The sequence below is a fragment of the Saccostrea echinata genome, unplaced genomic scaffold (assembly GCF_033153115.1).
Source record: "Saccostrea echinata isolate AGI-Se365-2 ecotype Australia unplaced genomic scaffold, CSIRO_AGI_Sech_v1 ptg000045l, whole genome shotgun sequence".
In the NCBI taxonomy this organism is placed as follows: Eukaryota; Metazoa; Mollusca; class Bivalvia; order Ostreida; family Ostreidae; genus Saccostrea; species Saccostrea echinata.
In genome coordinates, this window is record NW_026889794.1 from 304,548 (window position 1) to 324,579 (window position 20,032).

Here is a 20,032-nt window from a genome sequence, read left to right on the forward strand (position 1 = left end):
TATCATTGAACTGTTCTTTGCACTCAACAAAGATTTTACGGCCATATTGCCATTAGTATTGAATTAAATGGATGTAAAATGTAGGCAGGAATCGAGAGTTAGTGTGCGTAGTTCTTTTGAAAAGTTCTTTATAAATATATATGTTGAATTACAGTTTGTTCTAACAGGCATATTTCATTTTTTCTACTTTGAAATTCAGTTACAAAAAGGAAGTTTACATCTTCAAATATCTTCAGATGCTTCGTACGGTCCTGTTTCGCTTATAAAGATATTTATCCCGTCGTCATTATTGTAAACCAACTATTATTCGCGTCACCTATATTCGCGATTCGTCAGTTTGAAATCAATTCGCGACGATTAATTCTCACGCCTGAGGAAACATTCTTTACAAATAAAAGGCAAAATTAATGGTTCACGGCAATTAATATTCGCGAGTTAAAGAAGGTCGCGAAACTGGTGGATATTTCTTGCACGCGAATAAAAGTTGGTTTACAGTATGTTGTGTTTAGTACACAAGAGGAGACTTAGAAATTATTGACATGTAATTACTGGTAAATGTAAAACAAACCAACATTTTCTAATTCCCCGGGAATAAACGTAGAGTCAGATATTTCATGAAGAAAAAGCAATATGAAAAGCTATTTAACAATATGAAACAGAAAAAATGTTATAATGTAGATTTTATGGTATGAATGATAACCAATCATTTTTTTCTTCCTTTTAATTTCTTCTCTCAAAATCGTGTATGAGTCATGAAGGAAGCAAAACAATGAATTATTTCCTTACGAAATGAAAAATACTTAATGTTTCAGGAAAGATCTTAGGATGTCGAACGATGAAGAGAAAGGAGAACTAACAGAGACTGACAAAAAATGCACATCAAAATTTCTGAAAGAAAAAGACCACATCATTGATCCAAATTCGAACGAGTTTGTCCCTCCTGATGGTGGATGGGGTTGGGTTGTATGTTTCACAGTCTTCCTAACTAATGGAACATTTTGTGGAATACTTAACACTTTTGGAATTGAATATGTTTACTTGATCGAGCAATATGCGAAGGGAGACCCAGCAATTTCCTTTAAAACATGTAAGTTTTTTGTTCAAATACATGAACACATTTATCTCTCTCTCTCTCTCTCTCTCTCTCTCTCTCTCTCGATTGATCGATCGATCGACTTCCAAGGACACAGACATTTTTAAAAGCGTCAAGCCAGTAACTCTGTAAAAATCTTTAAGTTAAGTTAATAGAACTGATTTTCATCTTGATAAATTTCCGGCATTTCATTACAAATAATTCCTAACATGCATTTTAGATGGACTTGTGAAGTATACCTATTTATTTGTTTTGTCTTGTTTTTTTTCAGCATGGGTAGGATCAGTCTGCATGGGTGTAACATTCATTATGTGCATTTTTGCCGGTATATGCAATGATCGTATTGGTATCAGACCGACTGCATGTTTTGGTGCAATTTTAGGAGCAGCTGGACTTTTTAGTAGCGCTTTTATCACACAATTAGAACTTCTGTATCTAACATACGGTGTTTTGCTCGGAATTGGTGGGGGGTTCATCTTTTCTACCTCCTTAGTTATACTCGGTCATTATTTTAAAAGGCATATTGGATTGGCAAACGGAATTGTTGCGTTTGGAAGTTCGAGCTATACCATAGCATTATCTGTTGTTCTTCCAATTGTTCTGGAATCGTTTGGAATCAAGTATACCTTTCTTATTCTAGGAGGATTGTATTGCATGCTTATATTCGGTAGCTTGACGTGGAAACCATTGATTCATAGAGATAAAGGCATCAACGAACAACTTTTGTCCTCAGACAAGAGTGTGATGACCCGTGAGGGTTGTTGCTCAAGGACAAATGAATACTTAAACTTGAAGATTTTTAATAATCAGGCATATCGTATTTGGTTTCTTGGATTTGTCACAGCATTATTTGGGTACTTTGTACCATTTACACATTTAGTAAGTACACAACTTTAAAAATTTAAGTTAAATAATATTTAGTGACCGGGCAATATTTATCACCAAAGTGAGACAGGAGCAAAGTATGACGAAGACGGTTCTTGTTCTTTTTTGGCCATTCATAATACTGGGGCAAGCAATTTTTTTTTTTTTTTCAAAAATAATACGTATAGATTGAGCAAACATATTTTTCTTTATAAAACTGTATGAAACAAAATTTATGACTTAAAATAACAAATCATAAATTTGTATGCAAATAGCCAATTAAGATATATGTACCTAATTTTAATATTTATATAACTGTATTTTATAACTGACTGAGAGAGCAATTCATTGTCATAATTATGTACATAGTAATTAACGACTCTGAAATATAAACCTACGAATCTTAGGTTCCTTAACAATGGTGAATTAAAAGAACATACCAATATCAAAGTCCTCTAAAAATATCAGAAACTCCACTATTTTCTAAATTAGTAGTGTTTAAAGACAAGTATTAAATAAATAAAGTACGGTTTGCAAGGTATGTACGAAAGTGCTTAGAGGTATCCCTCATCTTCCTGCAGATTCAAGATAAAATAAAGCTTATATTCCTCATTTAACCCTACTTTTATACATTTTCAGGTTGCAGATAATCCAAAATCACAATTTAAATTGCCAAACATTTACTTCTGAGATGAAGATAAATGCCAAAATTACTTGAAGTGAATGAAGTTAATACATACATGTTATAGTTACTAACCCACTCCTCTAGATGGTTGTTGCTTATAAGTGGAAACGTTATATATGTATGCATATTAATTTGAGTTTCACACGAAATGAGGATGAGCTATATATACTTTTTTCATTCTGTATGGCACACTGTATAGAACAAAGACTTTTGGATTTTTTTTCACCGGTCCTACACTGGTGAAAAATATTGCCTCGTGTCTTAATCCCGATCCAATAGAATGTGTCAATGTGAACGCAAAAACGTTTTTATGTTTTTGAGTTTCTTTAATTTTGTCAAGTATTCAAAATATGCCTATGATTAAGATAATCAGGTTTAATTCTACTGAATGAACTCTTCCTCTACATTTTTATTGCCGCAAATATTTAAAATGTAATGTATTTTAGGTAAAACATACTCAGGATATCTTTCCCAGAGAAAATGCCTTCATTCTCATAACTTGCATCCAAGTCACTTCCGGTGTGGGAAGGTTAGTCTTTGGAAAAATAGCGGATCTGGAATGTGTGAACAGAGTCTACATGCAACAGTGTGCTTTCGTTGCGATGGGCATAGTAACAGCATGTATTCCATTCTCAGACAGCTTTGAAGGACTAATAGCAATATGTCTCGTTTTAGGATTAACTGATGGTATTGTGATTTTTCTGATAGGTCCCATTGCCTTTGATATTGTGGGTCGTAAGGATGCATCACAAGCTATCGGTTTCCTGCTTGGTGGGTTTTCTGTTCCATTTTCGGTTGGACCTCCGATTGCAGGTGAGCTGTATTTCGAGAGAACACGGTGTAAATTTGTCGTATTTGAATTTAAGAAAAAGACATATACCAAGAATTAGATATGCATTAATTCTTATGTGGATTCAATTGTTAAAATAATATTTTACACAGGACGATATATTGATAAAGGCAAACGGGGTTTGTTCCTCTATCACTAAAGGGCTCAAAAAGAGATACTGTATAAACATGTTTAAACTTTTTTCCTAATGATGTTTAATTTGAATCAAAATACGAATGTCTAAAGTACTCATAAGAAGTATTTTTTCTGTTGAGTATCGTCAATAAATTCTACGCAGACGCAAGCTGTAAATAACGACATCTTCAGAAATGTTGAGGATTCTAAGGCGAACCAAACACGGTTAAATTTCACACATATGCGATTATAGTTTCAAAGTTTGTTGCTAATGCAGAGGATAAAATTACATATTGGTAAATGAATTGAAACCAATCAGATTTCAGTGTTTTACATAAACGTCTATTGATACCAAATCTAAAATAAGATGATGGTAAGAAAATAACAAAAAAGTGTGGGATTAATTTTTCAATCTTATACAAGTTGTTCTAAATAAACAAAAAGTTTTTTATAGACATAACAGTTATAAATGAATCCGCTTTCAAGATATCTTAACCTTAATACAGTTATCACTTACGGTTCATTCATTTCATTCTGGTGGACTGTTAGTCCCCGAGGGTCTCTACAGCCCAGTAGCTAAGTACTAGCTTGAAAATACGGATATATATTTAATATCTGTGGTAAAATTTAGAAATTTATTTCCAAATTAAGGATCATCTCCCTCATGCATAGCTCTGATCCTTCGACGTATTCGCTGAAGAGACATAATTTGTCGAAATGAGCATCTGGTGCATCAAAATTGGTACCATATATGATTTACATTATGATCCCTGGGTCGAGGCCCTTGCTGGTGGACTGTTAGTCTCCAAGGGTCTCTAGAGCCCATTAGCTAAGTACTTTGGTACTAGCTTGAAAATATGGATGTATTTAATTACTGTGGTAAAATTTAAAAAATTATTTTCAAATTAAGGATTATTTCTCTCATGCATAGCTCAGACCCTTGGACATATTTGGCTCCTGTCTTTGACCCCCCCCCCCCCCATCCCACCCCCTTTTTCAGCTCTTCCAAGTTTTTCAATTTAAATATTTCGGATTTCAAACGATTCGGCTAGAGCATCACTGAAGAGACATAATTTGTCGAAATGAGCGTCTGGTGCATCAATTTGGTCCCCAAGGGTCTCTACAGCCCATTAGCTAAGTACTTCGGTACTAGCTTGAAAATACGGATATATATTTAATTGCTGTGGTAAAATTTAGAAATTTATTTTCAAATTAGGCATTATCTCTCTCATGCATAGCTCAGACCCTTGGACATATTTGGCTCCAAATTAATTGTCTTTTTGTCTACAATCATAATTTCTAATTTGTTATATGCTTGCGTAAATTTTAAGTTTTGTGAAAATAATAGATCATCAAAATCTGTCACTGTATGTTCCCGTGTATAGTTTCTTATTAGCTGACCGGGGACTGGTGCGGACACCTAATTAAGGTCTATTGTCTAACCAGTTGATATACTGTACTCTGTTTATTTTACCCCGCTTCCCAATGTGTATAAATCTGGTCGGATGTCATGTTTAATCTGATCGACTGTTCATCTGAAAATTGATTTTGAAATATCAATTATTGAAGATCGACTATATTTTGATCAATTCTTACTTCTGCATTATTTTAAATAAATTCTTACTTCTGCATTATTTTAAATAAATTCTTACTTCTGCAGTATTTTAACAGAAAGAAAAAATAATGGCACTTAACCACGAATTAATTCAAATTATTCATGAAGTAATTCAATGATTGGCAATATAGTCTATACTTATATATATATATATTTTTATATCTTAAACATTTCTCTACCCAAAGAAAAATTAAGAGACTTAGAGATATTCCAGAAGAAAATGACTCTGATTACAATATAATTTCCTATGAATTCGGCAGCGGAACATGGCTCTCCTAACACTAAAGAAAAATACGTGCTTTTTTGAAAAATTAATTTATATTATGTATTTATGGATAAAAATAATTATAAAACAAGTATTCAAACAAACTTATTTTAGGTAGCGAAAATTTTAAGGCCTTTGGTGAAGTTATTCTCAGTTCCCGAGTTTATACACATTGACAAAAATGTTAGAAATAGCGAGAAAACATTATGAATTGAATAAGTATTTGCGTAAATGATATTGAAACAACTTTAAACTTAACAAGTTAGTTTAAAGACTTGATACTGGATGTGTTAAGGTGGTTTAATTAAGTTTAGTACATGTTTCACATCTCGAACAAAGGGTTTTTGCTGCCACCAAATCACTTGGTACACTCTAAACCCAAGCTTCATGGCTGGATGACTATGCCATTGTGTGAATAATTATTAAACCTATCATTATCAATGATAGATTACAGTCATTGACACAGGGCAAGGTCACTAAACAATGAATGTTGGATCTGATGTGCCAAACAGTCAATAAAATATATTGAATTAATAAAGGAAAAAAGATCTTTTTCCTTCCCTTGTCTTTCTTTCTGAATTAATCATCTATAGCCAAAATTAAAACATTAAAATTATACAGAAATTTAAGAAAAGTTTAGTAATTATTTGAATATTAAGGATTTAGCAATAACACCATTATAACTTACAACTAGAATTATATTTCATCAAAAAGTGCAAAAAAAAAGGTTACTCACCATCTTGCCTTTGATTCTAATTAACAGATTAAGAGGACACAGCAAGAAGTCAAAATTTGATTTTTTTGCAAAGTTTAAATACAGGGATATTCCTATATTGCTCAAGTAGTGTGTAAACTTTCCCTGTAATTGTTGTACGCCGAGACAATCCAACCATATAAAGATTTTTTCCCTTTTTTCTGTTTTCGTTTTCTGTGGAAATCTGTGCTTTTCAAGAGCAATTTATCCATTTTACCTCCAAAAACAAATCTTTACTAATTTCCACAAGTCCCCTGACTTAAATCCCATAAAAATGACATGAATATATTTTGAATCTATAGAAATGAACCTTATTGTGTTTGAAAACTACTCACTGTAGACTGTCATCTGACCTGTTGCAGACAGGTATATATTACCCTGAGGGGTATAATTATCACATCTGGGCCTGTACAAAATGGCAACAGTCAGAATCAAATCATCGTTATCTTGATTAAATAACAAGTAAAACACAAAGAATTGTAATGAAATAGATACAGACACAAAAGGTTTAATTTCTCGTGTGAAACATGTACTAAGTATGTTGTTAAACTTTTCCCCTCGCCATTCGATTTGGTCCCTCGCTTCGCTCGGCACCAAATCTCATGGCGCTCGGGAAAAGTTTACCAACATATACTTGGACATTAAGCCACCATTAAGCTTCAGCTTAAAGGTGGCTTAATGGTAGCTTAATGAAGTTTGGACATTAAGCACCTAAAAGCTGCGGTTTAATGGTGGCTTAATGGTGGCTTAAAGGATTAACTTCTATAAGCCACAATTAAGCTACCATTATCAAAAATAAATTGGTAGTATTTAGAAGTTTATGATTCTAGCATGTCAGATTTAAGAACATGACATACATGCCATTTCAGGTTTCATTTACGACCATCTTAACACCTACGAAATAGCGTTTGTTGCTGCTGGTCTTCCACCCATTTTAGGAGCCATAATAATGTGCTTCATACCGAGATTACAGAAAGTAGGATATTTCTGTTTAACGTATCGTCAAGTTTTGTATTATTTTAGCACTACAAAATATATCAAACATAGCAACATAAAAAAAGAACCTTTAAAACAAACATTAGTTCAATATTAGTTTTGAAACACCTATTAGCATTTATACTTAAGTCAAACAGTGTATATTGCATATCTTTACCTTTTCTATCTATAAGAGATATTCAATAGTATAATCAAGTTTTGTAACTGAGATTATTTTATAACACCGAAATTATTTTTTGTCTTTTTAAAAAATATAGACAATCTATTACAGAATAAAAAGGTCTCAACAGATCAAGATCTCGAAGGTGAAACTGTCTTAATGTTAGATGATTATCCTCTACAAAAGAGTGGGTCAGGTAATATAATTATATAATATTAAAAAATACATATATTTCCACAAAAATGAATAAAATCAGTATGAATCTTTTACATATGCGCATTGGGGTTTATACTTTTTTTTTATACCGTATCATATTTTATTCCTGATATGTTTTAATTATCATATTTAATTTATGATAGGTTTAATTATCATATTTAATTGATTATTATCGAAGTTCGTTACATATAACTGTAGAACGAGGAAATATTCTTAAAACGAAACAGAACATGCTTTAATAAGAAAATCTTTATGAGCTCCTTTTAAGCAATTTTTAAATCAATCAGGTACACTTTTTTTGCTATGATATTTTTTTACTACATTTTAACCTTCCCACATCTTAAGCGTTCATTAGCGGTGTTTAATTCATTTATAAATGCTAATACGAATAGCACTGCTTTAGATCAAAAGAAAATATAGAAAATCTGTGTTCCAGAATTATCTCATAAATAGAAATTGCTTTTATTGCAGAACTCCCATCCCCTACAGAGCACGAGGAAAAAAGCCCTCTCAACTTACAGAATGAAATAAAAAATAGAGAAAAATGCACCAGAAACTGTACTGATAATGAAGATAACACACTGGAAAAAGATTCAAAATCACTTTTAGATTAAAATTGGCACTGACCAATTAAAAGTTTAATGGTTGTTGTATAGAGCATATAACTCTTGGTTAATTTCATTCTTCTCCATTGCAATTGTTGAATTAAGAGTAAGTTTTGTTGCGAATCGTTCAGGTATGTGAATATACTCCATACATTCGGCGTCTCGACGCCACCAAGCACAATAAAAATGTCGACTTGGTATATCCCAGTGAACTTGAAATGAAAGACACTACAGAGTATGCAACATCTGTTTCATATTTTGATGTTTTACTGACTACAGACGGAAGGGCCAACTAACAACTAAATTGTATGACAAATGAGATGACTTCAGTTTTTCCATCTTCAATTTTCCCTATTTATGTACATGTAGTAATAATCCGCTATCACCTACTTATGGGGTTTACCTCTCCGAATTTATTCGATACTCAAGTGCCTGCTCTGAGTACGATCAATTTTTTTCCGAGGCAATCTACAGACAGCTAAGTTGATGTTACAGGGATTTCAACAACCTTAATTAAAGTCAGCAATTTTAATTCTATGGTCGTTATAATGACCTTGTTAACAAATATAACCTATCATTGGATCGTATTTCGGCCGACATGTTTAATACACATTGTTAAGCCTTTTTTATACTAAATTGGACTACCAAATGTTCCGTCTCCCAGATCAATGCATAGGGCTCGCAGCGAGTGTGAATGGTCAACAGGGTATCGATATACCCCCATGTATAAAATTAATCCCCTGTTGTGGCCCGACTCTAACGCCCGAATTCATGATTGCTGTACTTTTTGATATTGATAATGTAAAATTACATATATTCGTAGGGTGGGATTTTCGTGGTTTGATGAAAAACATGGGTTCGTAGGGATTTCATTTCGTGGATGAAGAATTGTTGAGTAGTTATGTATATGATATTTTTCATTTGTGGTGGACATGAAGTTGTGGGTCTCTTCATACCTCGAAAACAATTATTGAAAAATTAAACTTCCACGAAAATTAGTGATTTCACAGTGATTATATTTATGACAAATCATAAGTCTGTTTCTCTTGAATAGATATTTTCAGATTTTTACATTATATATTTTCACTGCGTGTCTGCATATATATATATATATATATATATATATATATATATATATATATATATATATATATATATATATATATATATATATATATATTCTATAGATGTTTTTAGATGAACTTGATATCGATGTAAAATCCTTATCTTTGGATTATTCGTAACTTTTAAGTATTTTGTCAACACGCATGGAAAAAAAATTGTAAGTTCCGTTCTTGATTCCAATCCTATGCTACCTTTTGATTTTCGTATCGCACTCTATCTTAAATAAGGGAACGTCTTCTTATCGATAAACCGTTCACGGTAGCTCAGTCGGTAGAGCGCTCGCTCCGTGATCGGGGGGTCGTGAGTTCGAATCTCGGCCGCGACTGACCTAAGTCGATAAAAAAAATGGGTAGCAACTGTTCCTTCGCCATGAGCTCGGCTTTTTGAAGTGAAAGTTGCGGGTCCTTCGGACGAGACCTTAAAAACCGAGGTCCCGTGTCACGGCAGGCGTTGGCACGATAAAGATCCCTCACTGCTCAATGGCCTTGAGTGCCAAGTAAAGGTCAAAATTTGAAGCCCTTCACCGGTATATGGTGACGTCTCTATATGAGTGAAAAATTCTCGAATGGGACGTAAAACAACATACAATCAATCAATCAATCTTATCGAAAATGACAAAATTATCAAGCATATTATTATATTCTTTGATCGATTATTAATATTATTTTTTTAAATATCGAGGAAGATCACTCTTTCCATTTTTTTTTCTTCTTTTTTTTTTATTAAATATATATTCATTTGTATAATATTATATAATATACACAGATAGTTCCAAGATAATATGACAATACACTTAATCAACTGATAAATAATATCAACCTAAAATGATACGTTAATTAAGATTGTTTAGTACACAGGGCGTATTACTCTTTCATCACACCAATTCAACTGTTTATACTACTATATTCAATAAGGAATAAATTATTAATAATGCCACCAACATCTGTATAAACCATATATGTATATATGCACAATACACAGTAATAGATACATAAAACTCAGAAAGTGAAGAAAAATTTGGAAAAAAGGAAATTTTATGCATATATAATTGATTGTTTAATTTTTTTATAACAATAGAAATATCATATACACATATACAAACATGACCCTTGTTACAGTGGGAATTTCTAGTAAAAAAAAAAAATGAGTCCATCACTCCCGCTGTAACTTGTATCGAGGGCCAGGTCACCCTCCAATACGGGTCTTTTTATGTTATAATGCTTAACAAAAACAATACTTAGAGTATTTTTAAAACAACAAAAACAAAACAAAAAGCAAAACAAATTTTCTGAATATATGTATAATTTTTTCACATTACATTTTACGGGGAAAAAATGAACTTAACATTCATTTTAAAATTATTTTAATCATAAAGTTTCCAGTTACTATTGTGTGTGAAAAAAATGACACAAGCAAATTAAAGTAACCTAAACAGTAACTAGTGTAGTAAGTGTGTCAGCTGATATTGACTATTACTAGTATTAGAAATACATAGGATTTTGAAAAATATGATTCATTTTCTCCCTTAATTGAAAATTGTAAAAATCATGTGATTGTAATAGGAAATTTGATTTCATTTCATTTTTAAAAGCAATTTTAATACTTGAGTCATTTACTTTTAGATTCTCATATTTAACTTTATTTCTTGTTTTCCATATGACCCATCTATAGATATATATTAAGGTATTAACAAAAGTTCTTGGAATTTGCGGTTCCTTCAAGTACCCTAATATTATTGTTTGCTCATCAACTGATAAAAAACCCTTCAGTTGTAACACATTTTTAATTATGTCTTCTACTAACTTAAGTGTTTGTTTAACTTTTGTGCAATGAAAATAGAGGTGTTGTTGATTTTCCCTATGGTTTTTACACAAGTTGCATAAACCATTGGAAAGTCCGATTTTACTTAATTTATCTTCAGTATACAATATATTATGCACACTTTTCCATTGGAATTCTTGAATTTTATTTTTTTACTTTTACTCTTGAAATACTAGTACTGTCCCAAACTAAATTCCACTGTATGTTATTTTGATATATTTTTTTCCCATTTTTCTTGACTTTTTGGAATTTTTTTCTTGCTTAATATTTTTTCTATGTTTTTTTTAACTTGAGATCATCATTATTTACCACTTTATTAGTACCTCTTTGAATGAGTAATTTATTATTCAATTTATAAGGGAGTTTTATTTCGTTGTTGGATATTAAGTTGTTTCTTTTCATTATTTGATAAAAAGATTTAGGAATGGCTGCTTTTATTTAACTATATTCAAAAATCCAGCATCTTTTGTCTAATAATTCATTAAAAATAGTGTCATTGTATTTAAAACAGTTTTTCTCATCATTCCAAATGTCTTTAATTTGAAAAAAAAAAACTTCTAATAAATGATTCAACATATAGGGCTTTCCCATTAAATTGTATAAGTTTATTACCGAACAGAGAGAGATTGAGTATTTCTTCTCGACTTTCTGGCTCAAATTTTGACTGAAATTCGCTATATGCGATAAGTGCTTTTTTTTATGAAAACTATACATTTTATTTAAGGAAATTTGAGATAAATCAGAACAAGTCCATAAGTAATATTCTTGATTTAGATGTATATTTTTACTCTGCAACTAGTACTTACCAATTGCATTCTATGTTTCTAACTTTGAATGCATAATTTTTTTTATTTGTTTACTTTTTATAAAATTAAATATATTTGTCATATTCATTCCTCCTTCATGCTTGCTTAAGCAGCACACATTTCTGTCTATTTTATTCAATTTATTATCCCAAATAAAAGACCAGATAATGTCGTTTATTTGTTTGGCATAAATATCTGGATTTCCTCTGGATTTCCTCTCATTTCTATTTCATAACCAATAATTGGAATTATCAAATTCTTTATTATCAAAATTTTCCCTTTAAACGTAAGGTTTCTAGTTTTCCAGACATGCAAACTGTTCATATTTTTTTTTTATTTTTTCCAACCATATTGCACAATTATCGATATTATATCCATGATGTACCCCTAAAGTTTTTATGTTAGTTTTTATCCATTGGATTTTTTTAAATTTTGGTATTTTACCCTTTGATTTTCCGATAAACAACCCTTTAGTTTTTAAAAAGTTGATTTTTGCCCCTGAAGCTCTTTCATATACTTCTAAAATATGAAAGGAATTTATTATAGATTCTTCATCTTTATTAAATAGCTGTGTGTCATCGGCGAACATATTCATTTTACACTCTATATGTTGATCTTTTCCAGAAATTAAGATGCCCTTTGTCTGAGGATTTGGTCTGATTGCACAAGCCATAGGCTCTATTTGAAGCACGTAAAGTAGGGGAGCTATAGGGCAACCTTGCCTAGCTGATCTTGATATTGAAAAGTATTTTGATACAAATCCATTTGTTTTAATGCAAGTTTTTGATTTTATTTTTATCCATTTACAATATTTTTCACCAAAGTTAAATCTCTGTAATGTGGCTTCTATCCACCCCCATTCTATCCTATCAAAGGCTTTCTGTTGATCCAGAAATATTATTGCCCCTTCTAAATCTTCTTTTTCTGCATAATCGATTATGTCTTGAATAAATCTATTTGCATCACTTATATTTCTACCCATAACAAAACCTTTTTGATCTGGGTGAATTAATTTTGGCAATACAACCTTTGACCTCTCAGAGAGTATCTTAGCAATAATTTTATAATCGTTGTTAAGCATAGTTAAAGGTCTCCAATTTTTGACATCATCTCTTTCATTTACTTTATGTATTAATGAAATAACTCCTTTAGTTTGCGAGTCACAGAGAAAATATTTTGAAAAATATATTTTATTACCTTTGAAAATTCAATTTTAATTGTATCCCAATATAATTGATAAGAAGTTGACAGTATTCCATCTTCCCCAAGTGATTTATTTGGTTTTAATGACATAACTGCTTTGTAGATCTCGTGATCAGTTATATCGCTGTCAAGCAACTTTACGTCACCCTCATCTAATTTACATTGTACTGTCTCTAATAATAAATTTCTGCTTTCTCTATCCCAACCCTCAGTATGTAGTAATTTGTAATAAAAATTTATTTGCTCTTCAATTATTGAGTCAATGTCAGTTTTATAAGTGCCATTTTTTGCTTTAATTCTAGTCCACAATTTTTTCCTCCGTTATTTTTTTCTAATTGAAAGAAATATTTAGAAGGCGCTTCTCCTTCTCTAAAACCGTTCACGGTAGCTCAGTCGGTAGAGCGCTCGCTCCGTGATCGGGAGGTCGTGAGTTCGAATCTCGGCCGCGACTGACCTAAGTCGATAAAAAATGGGTAGCAACTGTTCCTTCGCCATGCGCTCGGCACTTTGAAGTGAAAGTTGCGGGTCCTTCGGATGAGACCTTAAAAACCGAGGTCCCGTGTCACTGCAGGCGTTGGCACGATAAAGATCCCTCACTGCTCAATGGCCCTAAGTGCCGAGTAAAGATCAAAATTTGAAGCCCTTCACCGGTATATGGTGACGTCTCTATATGAGTGAAAAATTCTCGAATGGGACGTAAAACAACATACAATCAATCAATCAATCCTTCTCTAAACCACCTACATTTAGATCTTATAATTGCAGCTTCTGTATAAATGTCTTTAATTTTTTGTTCAAGATCGTTTTGATACTTTTTATCATTTGAAGGACTATTTTTAATCTTTTCTAATTCTTTTTCTAATTTTGCAAGTTTCTGTTTATTAACATTTAATTTTTTTGACATCTCAATACATAATATTTTTATTTTATATTTTGTTAAGTCCCACCAATGTAGAATATCCTGACAATTGTCTAAGCTTTTCTTGTATTTTTCCCAAAAATCAACAAAAGTTTTTCGGAAATCTTCATTTCTTATAGTTTTTTCATTCATTGCCCATAGTCCTGGGCCTCTTTGGATATTATCCATTTGCAATTTTAATGTTATCAAGTCGTGGTAACTAAATGGAACGTGTATAATTGCACAGTTGTTTACCTTATGTAATATATTTTCACTTGTAAGGAAAAAGTCTATTTTTGATTTTGAATTGCCCCTGTGAAATGTATAGCATTTTTTCCCCGGATTTCTTTCACGCCAAATATCTTGTAATTCATATTTTCTTATTAATTCAGTTAGTTCACAGACTGCAACATCTTTACGTAAGGGCACCGGTTGCCTATCAAGCTGATTGCTTTTCGCGCAGTTGAAATCTCCACATATGATTTTATGATTTGCTGTTTCATCAAATTTCACAGAGTTAAAAAAAAACATTATTCGGTGTGTAAATACACTTAATTTCCATTGTGAAATCATTTAATTTTATGCTTACATTTATTTCCCTTCCTTCGTTATCAAATGTTATTTTATCTATTATTAATTCCGGATTTTTGTAAAGAATAATATTCCAACACCACGTGATTCGCTGGACCAATTATTCCAAATAGAGTTATACCCTTTAAACGTTTTCCATTCATTTTCCCACTTTTGCGTTTCTTTATCTGTTAAGGGTGAATTTAAAAAAAATGACCACCAAACTGATTTTTTTTTTGGGGGGGGGGGGGGGGCAAAATTCAACTACTTATAACATATTTTTCACTTATATCATCATATTGCAAATGCATTCTAGTTTAAAATCCTGAAGTGGCAATAGAATAGACAATTGGATTAAAAAATTTCAGAATTTTTATTAGTAAAATTTCTTTTGAAAAAAGAAAATATCATTACACCTTAAAAGACTTTCAAAAATACATAATCACAAGAAATTATAGTTTGTTATGCTTCAAAATGGTAAAAGGGGTGTAAATGATTAAAATCTAGAGCTTGAATGAGTATCTTCTCTTGTACATGTGACAAAAATTGGCTTTTTGATTGTTATTTTACATTATTTTTCAATTCTGGTTTGAAAAGTTTTAATATGAAAAAAATATGAAGCAATAAAATTCCCCAAAATTCACTTTTTTGTCCGTTCAAGTCAATTCTTTAAATCTAAGCCAAAAAAGAACTGTTATATACGAGTTCTCTTACAAAAAATACTAGATTTTGAAGTGACCCTATGTTACATTATTGTGTTGCACTCCTGACATCTGATATGTATTTTATTTAACATTGTTTTAAAAATTATAACACACAGTAACCCATTCTTACTTTGTAAATCAATTTGTCGTGTTGATATTTTTCATCGTTTACAGCAGGTTTTTCATATTTTGAAGACCTTAAAACACGATTATTTGCAAAGTGTAATATATATAAATTGTATTTAAAATATATGTGAAATGATGAAAACTGACTGTAAAACTTCTGTAATTTGTTGGTAGACATAGTGTTTTGAACATCAAATAGTATCAAGCATTTTTTTCAACTTATTTTTTAGTAAAGATAGTTGAAAAGCATCAGTAATTATGAAGCAGTTTTGTTGCACTCCTGACTGCAGTAAAGTTTAAAATTAAAACCATAGAACACAAACATTCATAAAGTGTTGAAAACATCAAGTGGTAATGAAATTGTGCAATACTTATAGTCCAAAACTTCATAATTAAAACAGATGAAAGTATTTAAAATTCGCATTTTATCTGGAACTATACCCTATTTTATGCCAAAAAACTAGCTTAAATGTATATTTAGAAGATAAAATATATTTTAAAGCATATTTTCCTTTAGAAGACAAACACAGTAACCCACCAGAAAATTTCTACTCATCATTTTTTCGTTATTTTTATTCTTATTGGATGATTTATAATTCTAACATATTTGTTGCACTCCTGACCAAAAGCATTGGGGCCTTTAAACTAGAATTGTGAAGTGAAAATTACTTAAGAACTTGTTCTGTTGTTTCAGTGAAGTTGAGGATGAATTACTTGAATTTTATGACAATGTTTTAGTGTGTTTATTTTTAACGTTTATTTAAAAAATCACAAAAAAGATAAAAACACATCTAAATTGATAAAATTGAAAAAGGAAGGTTTTTAATAATAAAACTGTCAATAATTTAGCTTTAAATTATACAAAAAGATCATTATTAATTAATGAATACTTCTAAGCATGAATAGAAGTCTTTTCTTCACACAACTTGAATCTTTAAAAAAAATGTGTTGCACTCCTGACCATAGAAATATGGATCTGAAGCACAGACAGATCCTGTAATTGATAAATCTATTTGGTAAAAATGTTCTTTGTGTCTTTATTTTCCAAAATAAAAATCAGAAAATCATATAATGATAATCTTTTTTTCATGCTTGGGAGCAAAACATCAAATGTTGCACTCCTGACATTTTGGGTATGCACATATACTTGACTCTCATTAATGCTGCTTGTGATTTATATAACATTTTTTAAGTTTTAAAATGTATATCAGTTATTATTTTACACTTCCAAAATTCTTTTTTGTCTTAATTTTCTATAAGAATTTTACAATTGATGTTTTTTCGGCACCACTAATTTTTTTCTGTTGCACTCCTGACATGGTATAACATTTTTTTAAACATCAGCCATGACCACAACTTGATTAAACAAAAGTTATGACAGTCCACATTTAAAGCTCAATACTTTGAATATTATCAGGAAAGTCTTTATTTTCAACATGAAGCATTATTTTTTATTTCACAGATCTCCAAAAAATATTGAAATTTCAGAATGTCACAAAAAGGTGTTGCACTCCTGACAATTTTAGCATCATTTTTGGGCATAACTTTTTTGTTAATTGAGATATCAACGAGATATTTGGCTGGTATTTAGATACTATCTAAAGACATATGCTGAGACATAAAAATCTATTTTCGTTGCCTGTATTTTTAGTGTGGGTTGATAAATATGCGTTTGGTCATTTTTTTTAATTCACCCTTAAGTGTGTTTCTTGTAAACAAATGATATAGTATTTGCGTTTACTGAACCATGAAAAAGTACACATTCTTTTTTCTTATCTCTTAACCCGTTAGTATTTATCGAGGCAATGTGTAAAGACATCGTAATGACAATAATGAAAAAAATCTAAAAAGACAAAAGGAGGAAAGAAAGAAAGAAAAAAAGACCTATATATACTAGTAATATGTAGAAGTATGCTTATTGATGCCCTGTGATTTTAACAGTATGAATCAAGGTCAGCGAAGGGTGCTACACGTATTTACATTTTTGGATTTTACCCTGCTTTTCGGTCGAAGCTGGAATGTTTGAACTTAACTTCCTTTTGGAGATACTTGGTTTTCGTAGGGGATTATCTACAGAGTTGTATTTACAGAAAATGTCGGCTATTTTCTCGGCTCCTTCGCTGCTAATATGTACACTGGGGTCGTTGCTGTCGTAAAATACTTAGCAAGCCCTTGTTCGTTAATGAAAGAACTGCATATATCAATAACCGATAAACGTTCGTTTTTTTCACAAAGTTTTTCTATGAATTTATTGACATGCCAAGTATTGTCATTCATTTTTTTAATTGCGGCGCTTTTTCCTTTCCTTGGGATGACAGTGCATACGGCGATTTGCACTTCGGGGAAGGCTTCTTGAATTTTGTTGAGTCCCGTCATTACATTGGCTGTTAGATCTCCAATTTCATCCCGGCATCTTGTTACGTCATTTGTTCCCAAGTGAACGATAACGTTTTCAGGTGAAGATTCTCCTAATTTTTTTCTTGCGAATTCTAATAATTCTGAAACGTTTTCGTAGGACGATCCGGAGACCGAAGTATTTAAAATACTTGGCGGTAAGCTTTGAATTCCTTTGCAGTTTGACGCCCCTAAAATTAGAGTATCAATCTGTTCGTCATGCTTTTCGTCCTGTTTTTCAGCTTCCGCATTGTTGTCAGGTCCGGATTGGTGGAAATCGTAGTGTAAGGCCTCTCTGCCTTCGCTTATTTCTGCGGCATATTTACCATAGTTTGTTAGCATTTTTTCTGAAAGTACCTCACAGTTCTCTTTACTATGACCCCGTTCCTTACAATATCTACACACAGGATCGTTTTCACAGTCTTTTGCTATATGACCCTGTTTACTGCAGTTGTAACAGATTGGTTTGCTTACAGGTTTTTTAATACATTTGTACGAAGGGTGATCAGAATTTCCACAATATGGACATTGAGTGCGATTGTTGTCTGCAAAAAATCTGTCTTCATAATTTTTTTTTTTACATATCAAGGAAGATTACTCTTTCTTAAACATTGAAATAGTCTATACATTTTTGCACGTAAAAAAAAGAAAAAGACGTTAAGGTATATTTTCCTTTTCATTAATTTACAATGTTATTATCCTAAAAAAAAATGCTATAGTTAACAATACTTTACTTTAGTTCACTTCAGTCTCAAAGTTTCAACTATGGTAAATCAAAGTTTTACTTAGGTATTAGTATTTTAACAATCGATTTCCGATTGTTATATTTTATGTACTCCAATCTTATCTGCACATTTTTTTTTTATATTAAATGGAACTATTACTTGAATACTTGCGTATTATTTATAAATTTACATCAGTGTTATCAAATGTAAGAGATTTTCAGCTTTGAAATCTAAGAAAATGTTCTATAGTAAAGTTTTGTAGTAACTTGATTCGAAGAGTCGTATCACGTCAAGTTGACAGGCGCGGATCATCAGATCAAACGAGACTCGAAGCGTCGAGTTTGATCTGATTACTACTAGTTACTGTAGTTACTGTTATAATGATAAATTAAATAAATACCCCTCTACAACTAGCAAAATATAATGAAAGGAAACTTTTTGGATCAATTACATAACATTTATCCATTAAATCATTTTTGTCAAGGAACTTTAAGATGCGCGAGAATAAAAGCGCCATTTATCTGTGTACTACGTCACGTGATTGCATAAATTCAACAGTAAAACTGAGTGACAAACAGTTGGATATATAATAAATCAAAGTATCAAAGTTTTTACTATAATAGTTATCTTTAGTAAATTTTTGTTAGGGTCTTACCTGAAAACAAATTCTTAAAGTTTTTTTTTTGATTGAAAGCCTTGAATCATTTTAAATATAAATAACTTTTTTAACATCACTATGCAATGTACATCATTTAAAATTTTTCCAAGTGAAATGAATTTACAGAAATTGTCCTTTAACCGGAAACATAGCAAACTTGTACGAAAAATAGCAATGTGAAATGAACATACAAAGCATTTTACAGATTGCATTTAACTGTTTCCATTAAGAAAGAGGATTTTCTATTCCTGTCCTCTTTTTTTATATTTAAAATGAAAAATGAAGACAGTGCAATTTCAGAAATTGACGATTTTTTTTATTCATTTTCCTGATTGAATAGATTAAGAATTGGTGAGAACACCAATTTTTATGTTAAAACAGATCAATAAGGTATCGGTATTCTATATAAACAGTCAAAGGATTGGTGAATACACCAATTTGAATTATCAAATATCTTCAAATAAAGATTGATCTTGGTGGTTCCACCAAGAAAACAAGAGTGAATTTGACCATTCTACAATCCATTCAAAGAATTGATGAACTTAACAACAAAACAACTAAAATATCTTCATGAGAACTTGGTGATTCCACCAAAATTACAAATAGACAATTTGGCTTAAATTTATAAAAACGATGTGGTGAAATTCTCAATATTACTTTTAATAATGATGATACTTTTAAAAACCACTTTGGTGAATCCACCAGTTTTAAGACACTGAAACAACCCATTGAAAGAAAATGAGTGGTGAAGCCACCAAAAAAAAAAAAAAAAAAAAAAAAAAACT

At 31.2% G+C, this 20,032-nt stretch overlaps 1 protein-coding gene across 1 annotated transcript; it reads left to right on the forward strand.

The window, feature by feature from the left end:
• The first annotated feature begins 815 nt into the window (after positions 1–815).
• Positions 816–9,221, forward strand: LOC133201726 (monocarboxylate transporter 10-like). The gene is made up of 6 exons (XM_061337516.1): positions 816–1,087; positions 1,365–1,972; positions 3,089–3,455; positions 7,110–7,216; positions 7,508–7,592; positions 8,084–9,221. The coding sequence occupies exons 1-6, from the start codon at positions 826–828 to the stop codon at positions 8,224–8,226; spliced, it is 1,572 nt and encodes a 523-aa protein (XP_061193500.1). The 5' UTR covers positions 816–825; the 3' UTR covers positions 8,227–9,221.
• The last annotated feature ends 10,811 nt before the right edge of the window (positions 9,222–20,032 follow it).